The 16,649-nt window shown below is 35.8% G+C and overlaps 1 protein-coding gene across 10 annotated transcripts in view; it reads right to left on the bottom strand.

Annotated features, from left to right (window-relative positions):
* KDM6A (lysine demethylase 6A) overlaps positions 1-16,649 on the bottom strand; it is a 197,075-nt gene that overhangs the window by 106,046 nt on the left and 74,380 nt on the right. For 9 of the 10 annotated variants that reach the window (XM_039851562.1, XM_039851566.1, XM_039851565.1 and 6 more), the window contains one exon: positions 3,562-3,620. In XM_039851562.1, coding sequence (XP_039707496.1) covers positions 3,562-3,620 — 59 coding nt within the window. Of the gene's footprint in view, positions 1-3,561; positions 3,621-16,649 lie in introns of those variants that run through there. The other variant, XM_039851571.1, reaches the window with a different exon arrangement.

Genomic DNA, 16,649 nt, shown 5'->3' with positions numbered 1-16,649 from the left:
GCAAGATTTATGCTTTTATCCATAATTTCCCTGAGGCTTAGTCTAAGCCCTTCCAAATTCTCTCTGGCCATCTATTTGTTACTGGTAAATATAACTTTACCAAAACTGCCTTGGTTATCTGCTAGTTTTTTCAAAACATAAGTATATATGTAATAAAGTCAACACATTATCATGAACTGTTTTATTTTAATGGAACTATACTTAAACTTTTGATCTAAGAGCATTAATTTTATTATGATAGCTGAAAAATGTATGTTCAATATTAAGTTTTTGCCAGACAAGCCTCAGGACCAATAGTACTATGACTATACTAGGTTTATGTTTGCACCCAAAACACTGACTACACAGAAGAGCAGAGATTCCTACACTCCTAACACTTGTGACTGGTACAGTGCTAGGAAAATGAATCCTAAAGAACCTCCACTTGTAACAACCTTCACTTGTTTTTTAACTCACCTCCACCTCATTCCCCTAATCCTTTACCATATCAATGAAACAATAATCACTACCTTTCCTTACCACACCTATCAATTACATTTGGGAGCTTAATGTCCAAAATCCTGTACCTCTAGCTCAGAATTGTGTTATCACCACCATAAAACCATTCTGATATTGATCAATGGGAATACGAAAGGTTATAGGCTAGAGATAGGACTGATAAGAATGTTCAGGGGGATATATTTAAAATATGGCTACAAGCTGGAATAATTTATTGTATGTATTTCAATTCCTCTCACCCAAGGATATAGATTTCATAAACAAGTGAAGGCATGGGCACACATTCATATGCGTGTAAAGGAACAGCTTTATAGTCGAGACTGGTTCTAGCTCTCTGCTATGTGTATATTATTTTGTGTTTCTATGGCTTGCTTTCTCCTTCTGGACATCTAAAAAGTTTTGTTTCAGATTACTGAGTAGGATAATAGTAAAACTAAATAATAATGCTAAGTCCAATGAGGATGTAGCAGTTACTCTACCTACTTTCTTACATGGGCTCCTCTAAGAAGCTACAACTGAAACTAGAAAAACTGACCAAATAACTGAACTGATCTAGAAGCTAACCAATAAAGTCAACTCCAAAAGAAAAAATGGGCAGCAAAATATGCCAAGAAATAAGACAAGACAAGCAGGTTAACATATAAAACTATCTTTAATAAAATTGCTCTTATTAACATATTAAGTGACCATCGCCAACCCCAACACACATGTTGGTTGTACATACTATCAAATAATCTAATCAAATGTCAACAGACACCATTACCAAATATCAAATTTTACTTAAATTATAAATGTACCAGAGATACAACATTCTGACCCATCCTAGGCCGATTCTTAGAGCTGACAATACAAAATAAAAGGCATACCACACTCTTCTACAGAAATACTTTTTCAACAAACCCCAAAGAATACAGTGTGAAATTTTCAAAAAGAAAAGTGTCTGGTCCCAGCAATTAATAACTACCTATAAATTAAACCAAAGAAAACACAAATACGGTTTTAACCTAAGGAAGTTCCTATCAGTTAAGGCTGTTCTCTAGAACTCTCACCAACCACCTACTCCATGCTTTCTAATTTTGTGGCTGTTTAAGAAATAGTGAGATAAGTTAAAGCAAAAATTGGAGCACAGAGTCTGTGAAAGAACATTTGACTGGCAAGAGAGAAAATACAAAGCCAGACAGGGTATCATTTTAGGAAGCAGCTAGAGCTGAAACTTAAGACACGAGAAAATGGTGGTGACCAGGACAGGATCGACAGACCAGAGGGCACTTACTCTGACACTGCATTGTCCTTATATCATTCAGTTTCATTCTTAGGTCAACTGAAGTATATACAGCAATCATATATAGATAAGGAATCAACTGATATAATTTACCACAGCTACAGGCCCCTCAAAGTTGGCATGGTCACATATTTATTAAAGCAATCGAATTTTAAACTGATGATGGTGTCACTTCACTACTAATTTTATGTTCCTATCTTCACTCTACAGGGAGCTCACAAGTAATCACACACATAAGTAAAAACTGGCTGGTGTGAGGTATACATGTCTATTCCTAAACTACAGAGTTCCTTGTCTTGGATTTCACCTAAATTATTTCTGGCTCACCATAAAGAATGTACCAATGTGCCCAGGAGAGCAACTACAAATACTGACTAAAAAATTACCACCTGTTAATCTTCAAACTTGGGAAGAGTATAACAGAAAAAAATATTAGATTGGAGAATCTGAGCATAAACTTGCTTTTGCCGCTAATTAAAGTTATGTAAGACTGAGTGTCTGTCTGTCTGTCTGTCTGTCTCTCTGTCTCTGTCTCTGTCTCTGTCTCTGTCTCTCTCTCTCTCTCACACACACACACACACACCCCTACCTTGCTTTCTTCATTTACAAAATTAAGGGAAAAACGAAGTTTTCTCTAAGACCAAGAGCAAAGAGGGAAGAAAAAGCATATAAGAAAAGTCATCCATGTCTCAAGTTTCATCTTCAGAGAGACCATATTGAATCACTTCCAATGTATATTTAAAAGGTCTAGAATATTGGGGGTGCCCAAAAGATACATGACAGGGTTATAACCTTTGGCCAAAACCTTCCTTTGGACTCTCGCAGCACTTAGCTTAAAATTATGGAGAATATAAGGAACGGACAAAGTCGGATACACTTCAAATAAAAAAATGTCAAATAGAGCTTTACAGTTTACAAAATGTACATTATCTTATTTGATCATCAAAACTCTATAAATTAGAAAAGGCAAATTATTACAATATACTTTTAAAAAACATCACATACACAAATGAGGAAACAGACATAAGGAGCTTATTTAACTAAAGATCAAACTAACTGGCTGGTAGCACTGAGATCAGAATACCAATTCTCCAACTCAAACTCTATTTTCTTTCCACTGGAGAATGCTATTGTCTTGTCTGGTAAACAGGAAAACAACAATGGAGTACAGGCCATGATAACAGGGCCCTATAATTTACTGTTTATAAAATTTTATATATTATTATCATATTTAATCTCTGACCCTGAAGATGGTATTATTCATTATTCCTACTTTATAAAGCAGAGAAATTAAAGTCTATAATCTGATGCTCAGTTACCGGAAATCAGTAAGCACTAGCGTGCGTGTGAGTATGCGTGTGCGTGTGAGTGTGCGTGGGCAGATAGAAGACAGAGCAGTCAGTCTTGTCTAGAGTCTGAAAAGGTAAAGATACTGGTCATCACAGATCATTTATTCACAGACCTTGAGATTTGAAAGCTTAGTCATTCTCCAGTTCAAATAACCTTGGGACCACCGGTCCATGTGAGAAATTTCAAAAGCTTTCTGATCTAAGCCTTTAATTAAAATCTTATACCAGATTGATTTAGAAACACATACAACTCTAATAATGTAAACTGGGCCAATATCTATCAAGGAACAATCTAATCATTTCAAGAGATTATTGAAAACTGTAGGCATAGGGACATTAAAATATTTTGTACTTATTACACACACAATAACACACACACAAACACATCATTTACTGGAAATAACTGTAGTCATTAGTTTTAGGTCAACTTACCACTGAAATGCGTTGTAATGGAAGTAGACCAAACCAAGACCATATAAAAAGGCAGCATTCTGTGAAGAAAGGGAAAAAGAGACTTTTAGGAAAAGCACTTATGTTTAATGCATGACATTATTAACATAAAATATAACAATCATGTTATTTTAAGTTTATAAACTCTATCCTGCATTATAATATATTTGTGATATATTTTTAAAACATCAAAATAACACTGATTAGGCAGCAGATGGCACAGAATACAATCAACTTGGAGAGATTCTCTGGTTTCTTTAAAATCAAACCTGCCCCTGAAATAAAAAATCTGCCAGCAGAATTCTACGGGCAAATCTACTATAAAAACCTATTAGTCGGGAATAAAAAAATGCTTGGACTATGTTATCCTATTCTCTCTTGCTTGCATCTGTATTCTTTCTCTGGTTCTTTCCGTTTCTTGAACTGGATTTAATTTTATGCTCAGTGTTCCAGAAAGGTAGTTAACATTCAAAGTAAATATATAACATAAACCTAGAACGATTTTTAGTATTAAAAAAAAAAAAATCACATGCTAAAACAACACCTAGCCACTTATATTTTCGGATTTAAACATGAGTGATTTATTTTCCAGTATAAAACAGAAAGATACTTATCCACACTCACTTTGACCTCTGACTTCCATATAGAAACTAGCTACCTACTCCCCTTTTTTAAAAAAGGGCAAATGTTTACCTACTTTGTGTTTATCAATAAAAAAGCATATCTATATTAGTAAATCATTCCCTGTTGGAAAAAAAAAAAGTAGAGGAATTACGTCAGAAGCATGGGAGAGTGAGAGATGTCCCCAGATCGCTCCCACTGAAATATGTTGAACATCTGAAAACTAAAAAAATTAATACCCAATCTGCACACAAGTATGTCACAGCGAATGATCTGTGCAAAACAGCTACCATATGAGCTGAATACGAACTAGATAAGCAGAATGAGTTTTTTAGCAAGGAGACTGAAAACCTTGAAAAGAAACAATTAGAACTTCTGGAGATAAAGAACACATTAAAAGAGATGAATGAAATAGCAAGATTGGGAAATAGAGTCGACCCAATGAAGGAAAGGATCATTGATATCGAAGACAAAAACTTAGAAATCAATCAGAAGGAAGAAGCGAGAAATCGAAGAATGAAATATAACAAAAGGGAAATGCAAGAATTAGATGATACAACCAGGAAGGGAAACATAAGAATAATAAATATTCCAGAAGGAAAGGAAAAGGAGCGCGGATCAGAAAGCATTTTCAGACTAATAGTTGACGAGAATTTCCCAAATCTAAGGAATGAGTTAGAGCTTGGAATTCAAGAAGTCAACAGAATACCCAATTATCTCAACCCAAAAAGGCCTTCTCCAGGACACATTGTATTAAAATTATCAAAAGTCAGAATTCTCAGGGCTGCCAGAAAAGAGAAGACGGTAACCTATAAAGGAAAACCCATTAGATTATCGTCAGACTTCTCGGCACAAACCTTACAAGCAAGAAAGGAGTGGAATCAAATATTCAAATATTAAATGAAATGGAATGGAATTACCAGCCAAGAATAATGTATACAGCAAAGTTTTCCTTTAGATACGAAGAAGAAATAAAGACCTTTCCAGACATATAAAAATTGAGGGACTTCTCCAGTAAGAGGCCTGCATTATGACTAACAGGCAGATAGAAGTAGAGAAGTGCAACTCTTACTAACAACCAAGTATTATAAGCATAAGCAATAAGCAGAAATTTGCTATTGCAAGATAGGAATGAATGTTCAGCATATACAGTGAGAAACTGATACAACAATAACAGAAAAAGGGAGGGTTCAAAGATCCAACTTCACAAAGGGGAATGGAGATAAGGCACACGCAGGAAAAAAATGAAACACACACACACACACACACACACAAATAAAACTATCCTTTACATATCCGTAAAGGTAACCATACGCCAAAGATTCAGAACTAAGGTACATAACATAAAACAAGAAGGACCAGAGGGAAAATACACAAAAACCACCACGACCACCACCACCAATGACAAAAAAGAAACACAAGGACAAGGAAGCAATGGAAACACCAAGCCACTAGAAAGCAAAACATAACATGGCTATAGGAAAAGCTCACATTTCAACAAATATCCTAAAGGTAAAAGGACTGAACTCACCAATAAAAAGATAGATGTGCAGATTAAAAAACAAAAACAAAAACAAAAACATGTGCTGCCTCCAGGAAATACATCTCAGTTCCAAGAAAAAATAGACTCAAAGTGAAAGGGTAAACAATGATACTTCAAGCAAATGACATTCAGAGAAAAGCAGGAATAGTGGTATTAATACTGGAAGAAACAGACTTCAAAATAAAAAAGGTAAAGAAAGATACTGAGGGACACTTCACAATGATAAAGGGAATCATGCACCGAGAAGACTTATCACATTAATATCTATGCTCCATCCCAATCAGGGAGCCCCAAAATATATAAAGCAATTACTAACAGAACTAAATGAAGAAACAGACCAAAACACTATCATAATAGGGGACCTAAACACCCCACTGTTGGATATGGACAGATCATCCAAACAGAATATAAATATGGAAATAACATCCTTAAATGACACATTAGAACAAGTGGACATAATTGACATTTACAGAGCCTTCCATTCCAAAACAGCTGCTTATACATTCTTCTCTAGTGCACATGGAACATTTTCAGGAATCGACCACATACTGGGACACAGAGATAGCCTCAACAAATATAAGAGGGTTGAAATCATACTGACCATATTCTCTGATCATAATGCTTTGAAACTAGAGATCAACTGCAAAAAGAAAGCAGGAAGAACCACAAATACATGGAAGATTAAACAACATACTACTGAAGAATAACTGGGTCAGAGAAGAAATAAAGAGATCAAGAGATACATAGAAACGAATGATAATGATAGTATAATATATCAAAACTTTTGGCACACAGCAAAAGTGATCATAAGAGTTCAATCTGTTAGAATAGCTATAATCAACAGGACAAATAATAACAAATGTTGGAGAGGACATGGAAAAATAGGAACCCTTATACACTGATGGTGGAACTGTAAATTGGTACAGCCACTATGGAAAACATTATGGAGGTTCCTCAAAAAACTAAGAATTGATCTACCATAAGAACCAGCAATCTCTCTATTGGGTATTTACTCCAAAGACTTGAAAACTCATATCCATAAAGATATTTGCACACTGCTGTTCATACCAGCATTATTCACAGTGGCCAGGACATGGAAGAAACCAAAATGTCATACGATAGATGATTGGCTAAAGAAGCGGTGGTACATATATACAATGGAATATTATCAGCCATAAGAAAAGATGAAATGCTGCCATTTGCGACAACATGGATGGACCTCGAGATAATCATGATAAGCGAAATAAGCCAGACAAAAAAAGTTGAAAATCACATGATATTACTTATATGTGGGATATAAACCCTAAAGCAACAAATGAACAGAACAAACAGAGACTCATAGACTACAGACTAGTGCTTAACAGAGAGTAGGGGGTAGTGGAGGAGAGAGGAGGTACACAGGGTAAAGGGGGTCAAATATCGGGGGTAGGGGGAGGGTAAAGTGGGTAAAGGGGATCAAATACATGTAGCTGAAGGAAACTGGAGTTTGGGTGGTAAACACACAATACAATATACAGATGTCACATTATAATGTACACCTGAAAATTATATAATTATATTAACCAATGTTACCCAATAAGCTTAATTAAAATAAATAAAAAATAAAAAATGAGGAAAGTTCATATAATTACAGGTCTATCTCCAAAAACAAGAACAAGCCCCCAAAAAAACAACCTAATGCTTCATCTTCAAAAACTAGAAAAGGAAGAACAAATGAAGCCTAATGTCAGCAGAAGGAAAGAAATAATCACAATTAGAGCAGAAATGAAATTGAAAAAAAAAATCTAATAGAAAAAATAAATGCAACAAAGAACTGGTTCTTTGAGAAGGTTAATAAAATTGACAAACCCCTCGCTAGACTCACTAAAGAAAAAAGAGAGAGGACACAAATAAACAAAATCAGGAACAAAAGAGGGGAAATTACAACTGATATCGGAGAAATACAAAGGATCATACAAGAATACTATGAAAAAGTACATATCACCAAATTTAATAACCTAGAAGAAATGGACTAGTACTTAGAAAAGTAAAATCTTCTTTAGACTGAATCAAGAAAGACTGGAAAATCTTAATCGACCGGATCAGCAGTATGGAAATTGAAACAATCATCAAAAAACTTCCAAAAAGTAAAAGTCCAGGAGCAGATGGCTTCACCAGTGAATTCTACCACATATTCAAAGAAGATTTAATACCTATTCTCCTCAAACTTTTCCAAAAAATCGAAGAGGAGGCACTACTTCCCAATTCATTTTATGAGGCCAACATTACCCTGATACTGAAACCTGGTAAAGAGAACACAAAAAAAGAAAACTACAGACTAATATCTCTCAGGAACACAGAGGCAAAAATCCTAAATAAGATACTAGCGAACCGAATACAGCAACATATAAAAAGACTATACACCACAATCAAGTGGGCTTCACCCCAAAGGCACAGAGATGTTTCAACATACGCGAATCAGTTAATGTGATACACTACATAAACAAATTAAAAAATAAAATTCATATGATCATATCAACAGAGTCAGGAAAAGTCTCTGATAAGATCAATCGTCTCTTTATGATCACTTAACAAAATCGGTATAGATAGAAAGTACCTTATTATAATAAAGGCCATAGAGAACAAACCCTCAGCCAACATTATACTTAATGATGAAAAACTAAAAAACTTCCCTTTAAGATCAGGAGCAAGGCAAGGCTGTCCACTATCACCACTGTTATTCAATATAAGATTGGAGTTCCTAGCGAGTGCAATCAGGTAAGAGAAGGATATAAAATGCATCCAAATAGGAAACAAAGAAGTCAAACTGTCAGTATTTGCGGATGGCATGATTCTCTATATAGAAAACCCTAAAGACTACACAAGAACACTAAAAGAAACAACAAGCTAATTCAGTAAAGTTCCTGGATACAAAATCAATTTTCAAAAATCCATAGCATTCCTATACTCTAATAATGAAGTGTCAGAAAAAGAGGTGGAAAAAATAATTTTTTGCAATTGCAACAAAAAGAATAAAATACCTAGGAATAAATCTAGCAAAACATGAGAAGGACCTATATAATGAAAACTGTAAGACCTTATTAAGAGAAATCGAAGAAGATACAAAAAAATGGAAAGATATTCCATGTTCTTGGATTGGAAGAATCAACATAGTTAAAATGACCATATTACCTAAAGCATTAACAGATTTAATGCAACCCCCATCAAAATTTCATCGTCTTTTTTAAAGAAATAGAACAAAAAATCATCAGATTTGTATGGAAGCACAGAAGACCCCAAATTGCCAAAGCCATCCTGAAAAAAAAAAAGAACGAGGCTGGAGGCATCATTCTGCCCAACTTCAAATTATACTACAAAGCTACAGTAATCAAAATGGCATTGTATTGGCAGCAAAACAGACACATGGACCAATGGAACAAAATCGAAAGTCCAGAAGTAAACCCATATTTATATGGGCAAATAATTTCCGACAAAAAAGCCAAAAACATACAGTGGAGAAGGGAAAACTGGAAATGGTGCTGGGAAAACTGGAAAGCCACCTGCAAAAGAATGAAACTAGACTGTTGTCTATCACCACACACCAAAATTAACTCAAAATGGATTAAGGACCTGAATATAGGACTTGAAACAATATAATGCATAGAAGAAAACATAGGAACTAAACTCAAGGACCTTGGACTTAAAGAGGATTTTATGAATTTGACCTCAAAGGAAAAGCATAAAAAAATGAATGTGATTATATCAAACTAAAAAGCTTCTGCAAAACGAAAGAAAACTGTCAACAAGGTAAAGAGACAACCATCTGAATGGGAAAATATATTTGCAAACAATGCCTCCGATAAGGGCCTAATATCCAAAATATAAAAAGAACTCATATAATTCAATAACAAAAAAAGAAAAACAAATAATCCAATCAAAAAATGGGCAGAGGACCTGGACAGACACTTCTCCAAAGAAGACATACAAATGGCCAACATATGAAAGGATGCTCAATGTTGCTAGGGAAATGCAAATCAAAACCACAATGAAATACCATCTCACACCTGTTAGAATAGCTGTTATCAACGGGACATGTAATAACAAATGTTGGAGGGGATATGGATAAAAAGGAACCCTCCTACACTGCTGGTGGGACTGCAAATTGGTACAGCCACTATGGAAAACAGTATGGAGGTTCTTCTAAAAAGTAAGAATTGATCTACCGTATGATCCATCAATCTCTCTACTGAGTATTTACCCCAAAGACTTGAAAACCCATATCCGAAAAAATATTTGTGCATCGATGTTCATAGCAGCATTACTCATGGTGGCTAGGACATGGAAGCAACCATAGTGTCCTATGATAGATGAATGGATAAATAAGGTTTGGTACATATATCCAAATGGAACATCACTCAGCGATATAAGAAAGGAAATACTGCCATTTCCGTCATGGATGGAACTTGAGACAATCATGGTAAGCGAAATAAGCCAGACAGAAAAATTTGAAAACCACATGATATCACTTATATGTGGATATAAACCTAAAAACTACAAACAAACATGAGAAACAGAGTCTACTCGAGGATATGGAAAGTGGACTAGTGGTTACCAGAGAAAAAGGTGGAATAAAAGGAGTCTAATATGTGGTGATGGAAAGAAATCTAAGTATGGGCGATGAACGTACAATGCAAAAGATATCTGACTTACTGTTGAACCATAATAAATATAAACAAACAAACAAAACAAAATTTTTTTAAAAAAGTAGATCTTTGTGAACCAATTTCCTCAAACCTATATTTAAAAACTTGAAAAATTTAAACCTTCACTAAAATGTTTCTTGACATACTGTCTTGAGTTGCATTTCTCCAGAAGCATACCCTGAGACAAAAGGTTTTAGTACAAGTAGTTTATCTGTAAAGTTTCCCTAGGAAGCACCAGTAAGGGACTTGAGAACTGAGGTACGTAAGGGTAGGAAACCAATAAAATTTGTAGTATGGCTGGTTATGCAGCTATGAGCAAATAAATATAATTCAGTCCTGCTGGAGATCTCTCATAGACAGTATATAACATTCCCAATTCATTTTGTCCTAGATGTAAGGGATCTAGAGCATTTATTCCACAACTGCTGCCACTCTCTGTTTGGAGAACAAGAATCAGTGATGTCTAAAGCCCAAAGTGTAAACAGCTGGGTTAGTTTGTGACATGCAATTTTTTTTTATACTAAAATTTTTTCTGGGATTATATTGTGTATTTTCTTTGAATTCTAAGTATCTTTCTGGAAAAACTGAAGATTACATGCTACAGGAATATTAACAAATGTTGGGATTCACAAAGGTCTCATACAACATCTATTTAAAAACTCATATCTAAAAACTTTTAGTTGGAAATGGTTTCAATCAGGATCATTCATTTACCTCCCCATTCCCTGAAAAATGCTGAGCATTACTAGGTGTCAGGGACAATACACAAAGGCTGAATAAGCCAAACTGATTAAAATTCATTTCCCCTGCTCTCAGGAAGTATGTAGCCTAGTGTACATAAGGGATGGGGGTGGAGAGAACAGGGATATTCAGAAGGCAGGAGCAAGTTAATTCAGAGTCATGTAGTATTCTACTCAGAAGTTTAATTTGAAAGACCACTGTCTTCTCAGGTAGAGGAGATGGAAATAGAGTATGGCTGAATAACAAGAGATTAGTATGTTTCACCAATTTATTAATTGCTCAGAGAAGGAGGTATGGGATATGATGGAAATATGAATTTATTGTGGGGCATTTCTGCTTTCAGAACACATCCTGCATTCTCCCAAATTCCTTTCTTTGTTCATACTTCATCCTTCCCCCTCCAGGAAATCTTATCCCTTATCCCTGCCACTCTATAAATTCTATCAATTATTCAAGATCCATTTTAAATATCTTTCTCATGAAGCTCTGCTGCTTAAACCACCTCAAACCAGAGTTAATCTTTCCAACCTCTAAGTTTGGCCTTAGCACAAAGTCTCTATCACATAACATTATTATGTAATAGTAAGAACTTAATTTTATGTCAAATGTTAACAATGTATCTTTTTAAAGATTCTAGCAACCCAATCAGGTGACATAGGGCCTCATTTACAGAATGAAGAAACAAAGATCAGAGAAATTAAGCAACTTGCTCAATGAGACAGGTACTAAGTGGCAGACATAGGAACTGAATCCAAGTCAGCCTCCAGAGCTCACTCTTAACTACTATATTTTTGTTATTTGACAAAATAACAGCAGACAAAACACCACGAAGGCAGGAGTGCAATGCATCTGTGTATCACATTATCACCTAGCACAGCGCCTTCCACATAGCAGATGCTCAAAGGTTTAGTAAAGTGAATCACTCAATATTTAAGCTCAGTTATTAAGCTAAATTCCCTAAGTGACGGAAAGTTAGTATGAGGCATAGTCCCTATTAACCAAAAGCTTATAAATCTTGGCAAGAAGTTTCATGATTCCATTAACAGTAAACAATGTAATCTTGACATTTATTGACCACCATATCAGAGTTATCAGCACTGAGAAGACAGCAGTGAACAAAACAGACAAAAAATTCCTATCCTCGATGAATTTAACCTGATAAAAGATTGTAAAATTAAGTGCTGTGGAAGAAAAAGGGGTCACATACTAAACCTAACGAGCTCAGTAGAGGCCTGCAAGACAGATCTTACAAACTCAAAAGACTGAAAGTAACCACATAAGATGGTCTGAACAGAAAATTCGTAACTAAACGTGAGTCATGGCGGTAGTCTCGTCCTAAACGTGTAGCTTCCCTGACAAAGGTCAAGCTATTTTTACCCTTAAGTAAGCCTGTCTATTGTCTTTTTTACATCTAAGAAAACATACCTTTGAAAAGTCAGAGCAATCTTCTTTTCCAGACCCCTGAGGAGACAACCACCTGCACCAGAGCAGAGGCCACAGATCCCTCATTGTTATCTTTCTTGTTCCCCCGCATACCACCTCTGTGCTGTAAATGTTAATTATTAACTATCCTGTACCCACCAATGTAAAAGGAAGTATATGTGGTTCTCTATTTTGCCTTTTTATCCAATCCCAGAGATTTCACCACTTTGCTTTCTCCCACCTCCCTTAATCTATCACCAATGGATTTCACTTAACCTTCCTTAGTCTCTTCCTTTGATTCTAATGTATAAAATAAACTCTAAAACTGCCATTTTCCAGAGCTTTTTTTCAATCCATTGAGATTTTGCTTCCCAGCAACTGTTGTCAGTTTTGCTCAAATAAACAAACAAACAAACAAACAAAAAAAGCTCTTCAGGTTTGGACATTTCTTGGACATACTATGTACATGGAATGTACATAATAACGTATTCCAAGCTACAACCATTTAAGAGTCAATGAAGGACAATAAAGACTAAGAAAAGAGGTATTACTTGGATACTGTACCTCAACGATGGCTAAGAAGGAAAAACAAGCCATCTCAGCCACGGGTTCTAAATCATACATCTTTGAAATTTGTGACCTGGGGGTAGGAAAGGCTATATGTCCTGAAACAGATATATTCCCTCTCAATGTACAACCTCACCAAAAATTCCAGGAGCATTCCTATTGAGAAACATGGGTTTATGCAAAAGAATGACCAGAGCAAAGGTACTGATATGTAAATAAATATAAATGTGATGTAGTCCTTCTTCAACCTACTAACTTTCTGGGAAATGTATTATTTATAAAATATAGTCCTGCTTCAGTCCAAATCCTTAGAGGTTATAATATCAAACATCAGGTATCAGCAAACTATAGTACACACATGGGCCAAATGGAGCCAGTCACCTGTTTTTGTAAATAAAGTTTTATTGGAACATAGCTACACCCACTCATTCACTTATTTGTCTATGGCTGCTTCCCGCTCCAACAGAAGAGTTGAGTAATTGCAACAGAGAGACTATCTGGCTTGCAAAGCCTAAAATATTCATTATCTGGCCTTTTACAAAAGATTTGCCAACATCTGACCTAATTGTATTACAGTACCCATCACAACCCCAAATCAAGAAATAACTTGATGAAATTACTATCAATTCATAGTGAAGGCTCCTATACTGTGTCTACAGTACAATTATTGTCAAGGACGTCATTCACTATGTTAGCAGTTCACCAATACCAGAGTTCATAGTAGTGATTTCACTGATCCCCAACATAGCTGAGTAACTCCTGAATGTCCTATGTTCTGAACTCAAAGCTCCAAGTGGTACAATCTCAGATCTGAGAGAGGAGCACTCTGCAGTATCCTGGAGTTAAAACACTACAAGCCTTATTTTTTCCAGCTGTTTCTCAGATTCTCTCAGTTTTCCCAGACTATTTCCAAATTGAAGGAAAGGGCATTGAGAGTTCTGCTTCCATTTTCATGAACATACTTATGTAAGAGTGGATTGGAAAACAATAGTGATAAACTAAATTATACAAAAATAGTGAGCCTCTGAATAACACAGATGAAATTAAAAAGTTGACAATCTTATTTAGACCCTCACCCTGCCAAATTTCCTTAAATCTGTCTATGAAGCCCCATTGAAGGCACTGTTGCCTGACCAATCTCCTTTTTTCCTGGCTGCTCTCAATGAGAAAAAACTTAGCAATGTGACAGTTTTGGGCAGTAAAAGCAGATTTCTACCATGTGGCTTCCAGCTTTTGCTTTCTTTGCCTACGTGTTTTCTCTTCTTCCTCCTGTTAGTGTATCATGGTCATCAGGGTGATAAAGGGGTTAATGGTCCACCAAAGCAGTAGGAAAATTACGTTTAACTGGAAACATCTGAACAATCAGCAGCTACAGAACTAAACATTATCTAAACTTAGGCAGAGCATCTTGAAAATACAACTGCCAATGACTCTCCTCAATAGAAGTTTACTGATTGTGAAAATATTGACCCTTAGCACTGGGAAGTGTGATTTCAGCTACTCAAAAGCATCAGGAAATCAAATAGAACCTTCTCTACCTTCTCAATGAAGACCTACCCCCTCCCTGACCCAACTCCATTCTGTTAAGTTCAATATAACCTTCCAAGTTTCCCAATGAAGCCCTACCTAACACATACCCCACCCCTAGCCCCATCCCTGTTTTGTTAGGTTTGTGTATAAACCTTTATCTCTGGCTATTGAGGAAGTCACTCATTACTAAGCAACTCCAGCATGTACATATAACCAAACTTTGTCTTTTTTCCTGTTAGTCTATTGTCAGCTAATTTGCAGGCCCCCAATCATTGGATCCAAGCTGCAAGGGGAAAAAAACTATTGCCTCCCAACAATGACAAGCAATAACCTTGTGTAAAAAGTCAACTGGGCAGGGACTAGAGTGACAGTCATGAGCATATCACGATTTTAAAGGCAAACATGCTTTAAAGATAGCAGTAGAGTGCCACAACTCCCCCCCTCCCCACCATCCCTTTGAGGCCACAGCTATTTTCTACTTCCCAAGGTTTGAATTTTTTGAGGAACGTTTGGACCTAGTATCTTACAAGCATGCAGCAGTAATCAAGCAGCAAGAGTAAGAAGGCAGCTTACTCCAAAGGGTGGATGAGATTAATAAAAGAGAGTATTAGTAAAAGTAATATTCAAGCTTCTATTAGACAATATCAAAGCCAAAGATAGTCACTTAAGGGTGACTAATTGGGTTCTAAATGATGAGATTATTAAGATATTGTTATAATGTTGCCAATCTTTGGGAAGAATAGCAACTTGATTATAGTACCATCAAGCATGCCATGCTCCAGTAATCACATTTGAAGACAATCATATTTTTATACGGGGATATCATTACAAAATAAAACCAAGCCAAACTATTAGAAAAATATCAAATTTCTTATTCTCTGATACTAATTTCATACTAATTTCACATAACCAGTGATACACAGTGGTGCAGCAGGGCGGGAGGAATCATCTGTTCATCATCACTGGGGACCAAAGTGAGGGGAACCCAGTAGGATGCCTGTGAGTAAAGGCATTCAAAAGCTCCAGGAATGAATTTCCAAATACTTTTTGGTTACCTCCACCTGTTGCATATACTACAAATACCTGAAACTCCATGAATCTTTCACTGGACAGCAGAGTCTGATGTTCTAACCGTACTGAAGATTTTAGATAGTGGTAACAATCTCACCAGTTAAGTCAAAAAGTAGTACTCCTTTTCTTCTCTCACCTCCTCCCCACCAATGAACTACATTCATTCAATTCACAAAGCTTGTTTTACAATCTAAAAACCTTTGAATCTATTCTCTTTTCGATTCCTATTGCCATTCTCTAGGTAATTTAGGGCCTGAACTCTGCCTGCCTGACCTGTTTCAATAGTAACTCGTCTTCCAAATTCTAACCTCTCTTTCCCCTTCCTTTTTTCAACCTACCTTCCACACCACTGCCAATAAGCTTTCAAAAACTCGAACATGGCACTTTCTATTTTAAGCTTCTCTGAAGAGTCCCTCCCTACAACCTAGCCTGACTTAGAGTCTTCATTTTATAACTCTTCATCAATTTTCCCAATCTCATAGCCATCACTTCAATCAGGACAAATAATATGCACATCTAAGGATAAAATATGCTCTTACATTTTTGTTATTTTAAATGTTTGCTTCCTCTGCTGAAAAGCCCATGTCGTCATTCCTTCAATTCACTTCTCAATCTTGCAAATTCTGATCAATCTTTTAACGTATCTCTCACCTCTTCCTTCCAGAAGTATTATCTGACACATTCCCAAGCCCAAAGAGAGTTAGGTTTCTGATACATGTTTTCAAATGAAGATTGATGTCTGTTATAGATACGCTGGTCTACCATTAGAATGAGTGTGTAAATGGCAGAGTCATTTTTGTATCCCTATGGTAAAATAACTGGCATATATAAGTTATTTAAGAAAAATATGCCACTAAATAAATCAATCTCTTATAACCTTAAATAACCTGTTA

Source organism: Pteropus medius, unplaced genomic scaffold (assembly GCF_902729225.1).
Source record: "Pteropus medius unplaced genomic scaffold, Ma_sr-lr_union100, whole genome shotgun sequence".
NCBI lineage: Eukaryota > Metazoa > Chordata > Mammalia > Chiroptera > Pteropodidae > Pteropus > Pteropus medius.
Note: the sequence above shows the minus strand (reverse complement) of the source record. Positions and strands in the feature narration are given on the sequence as shown.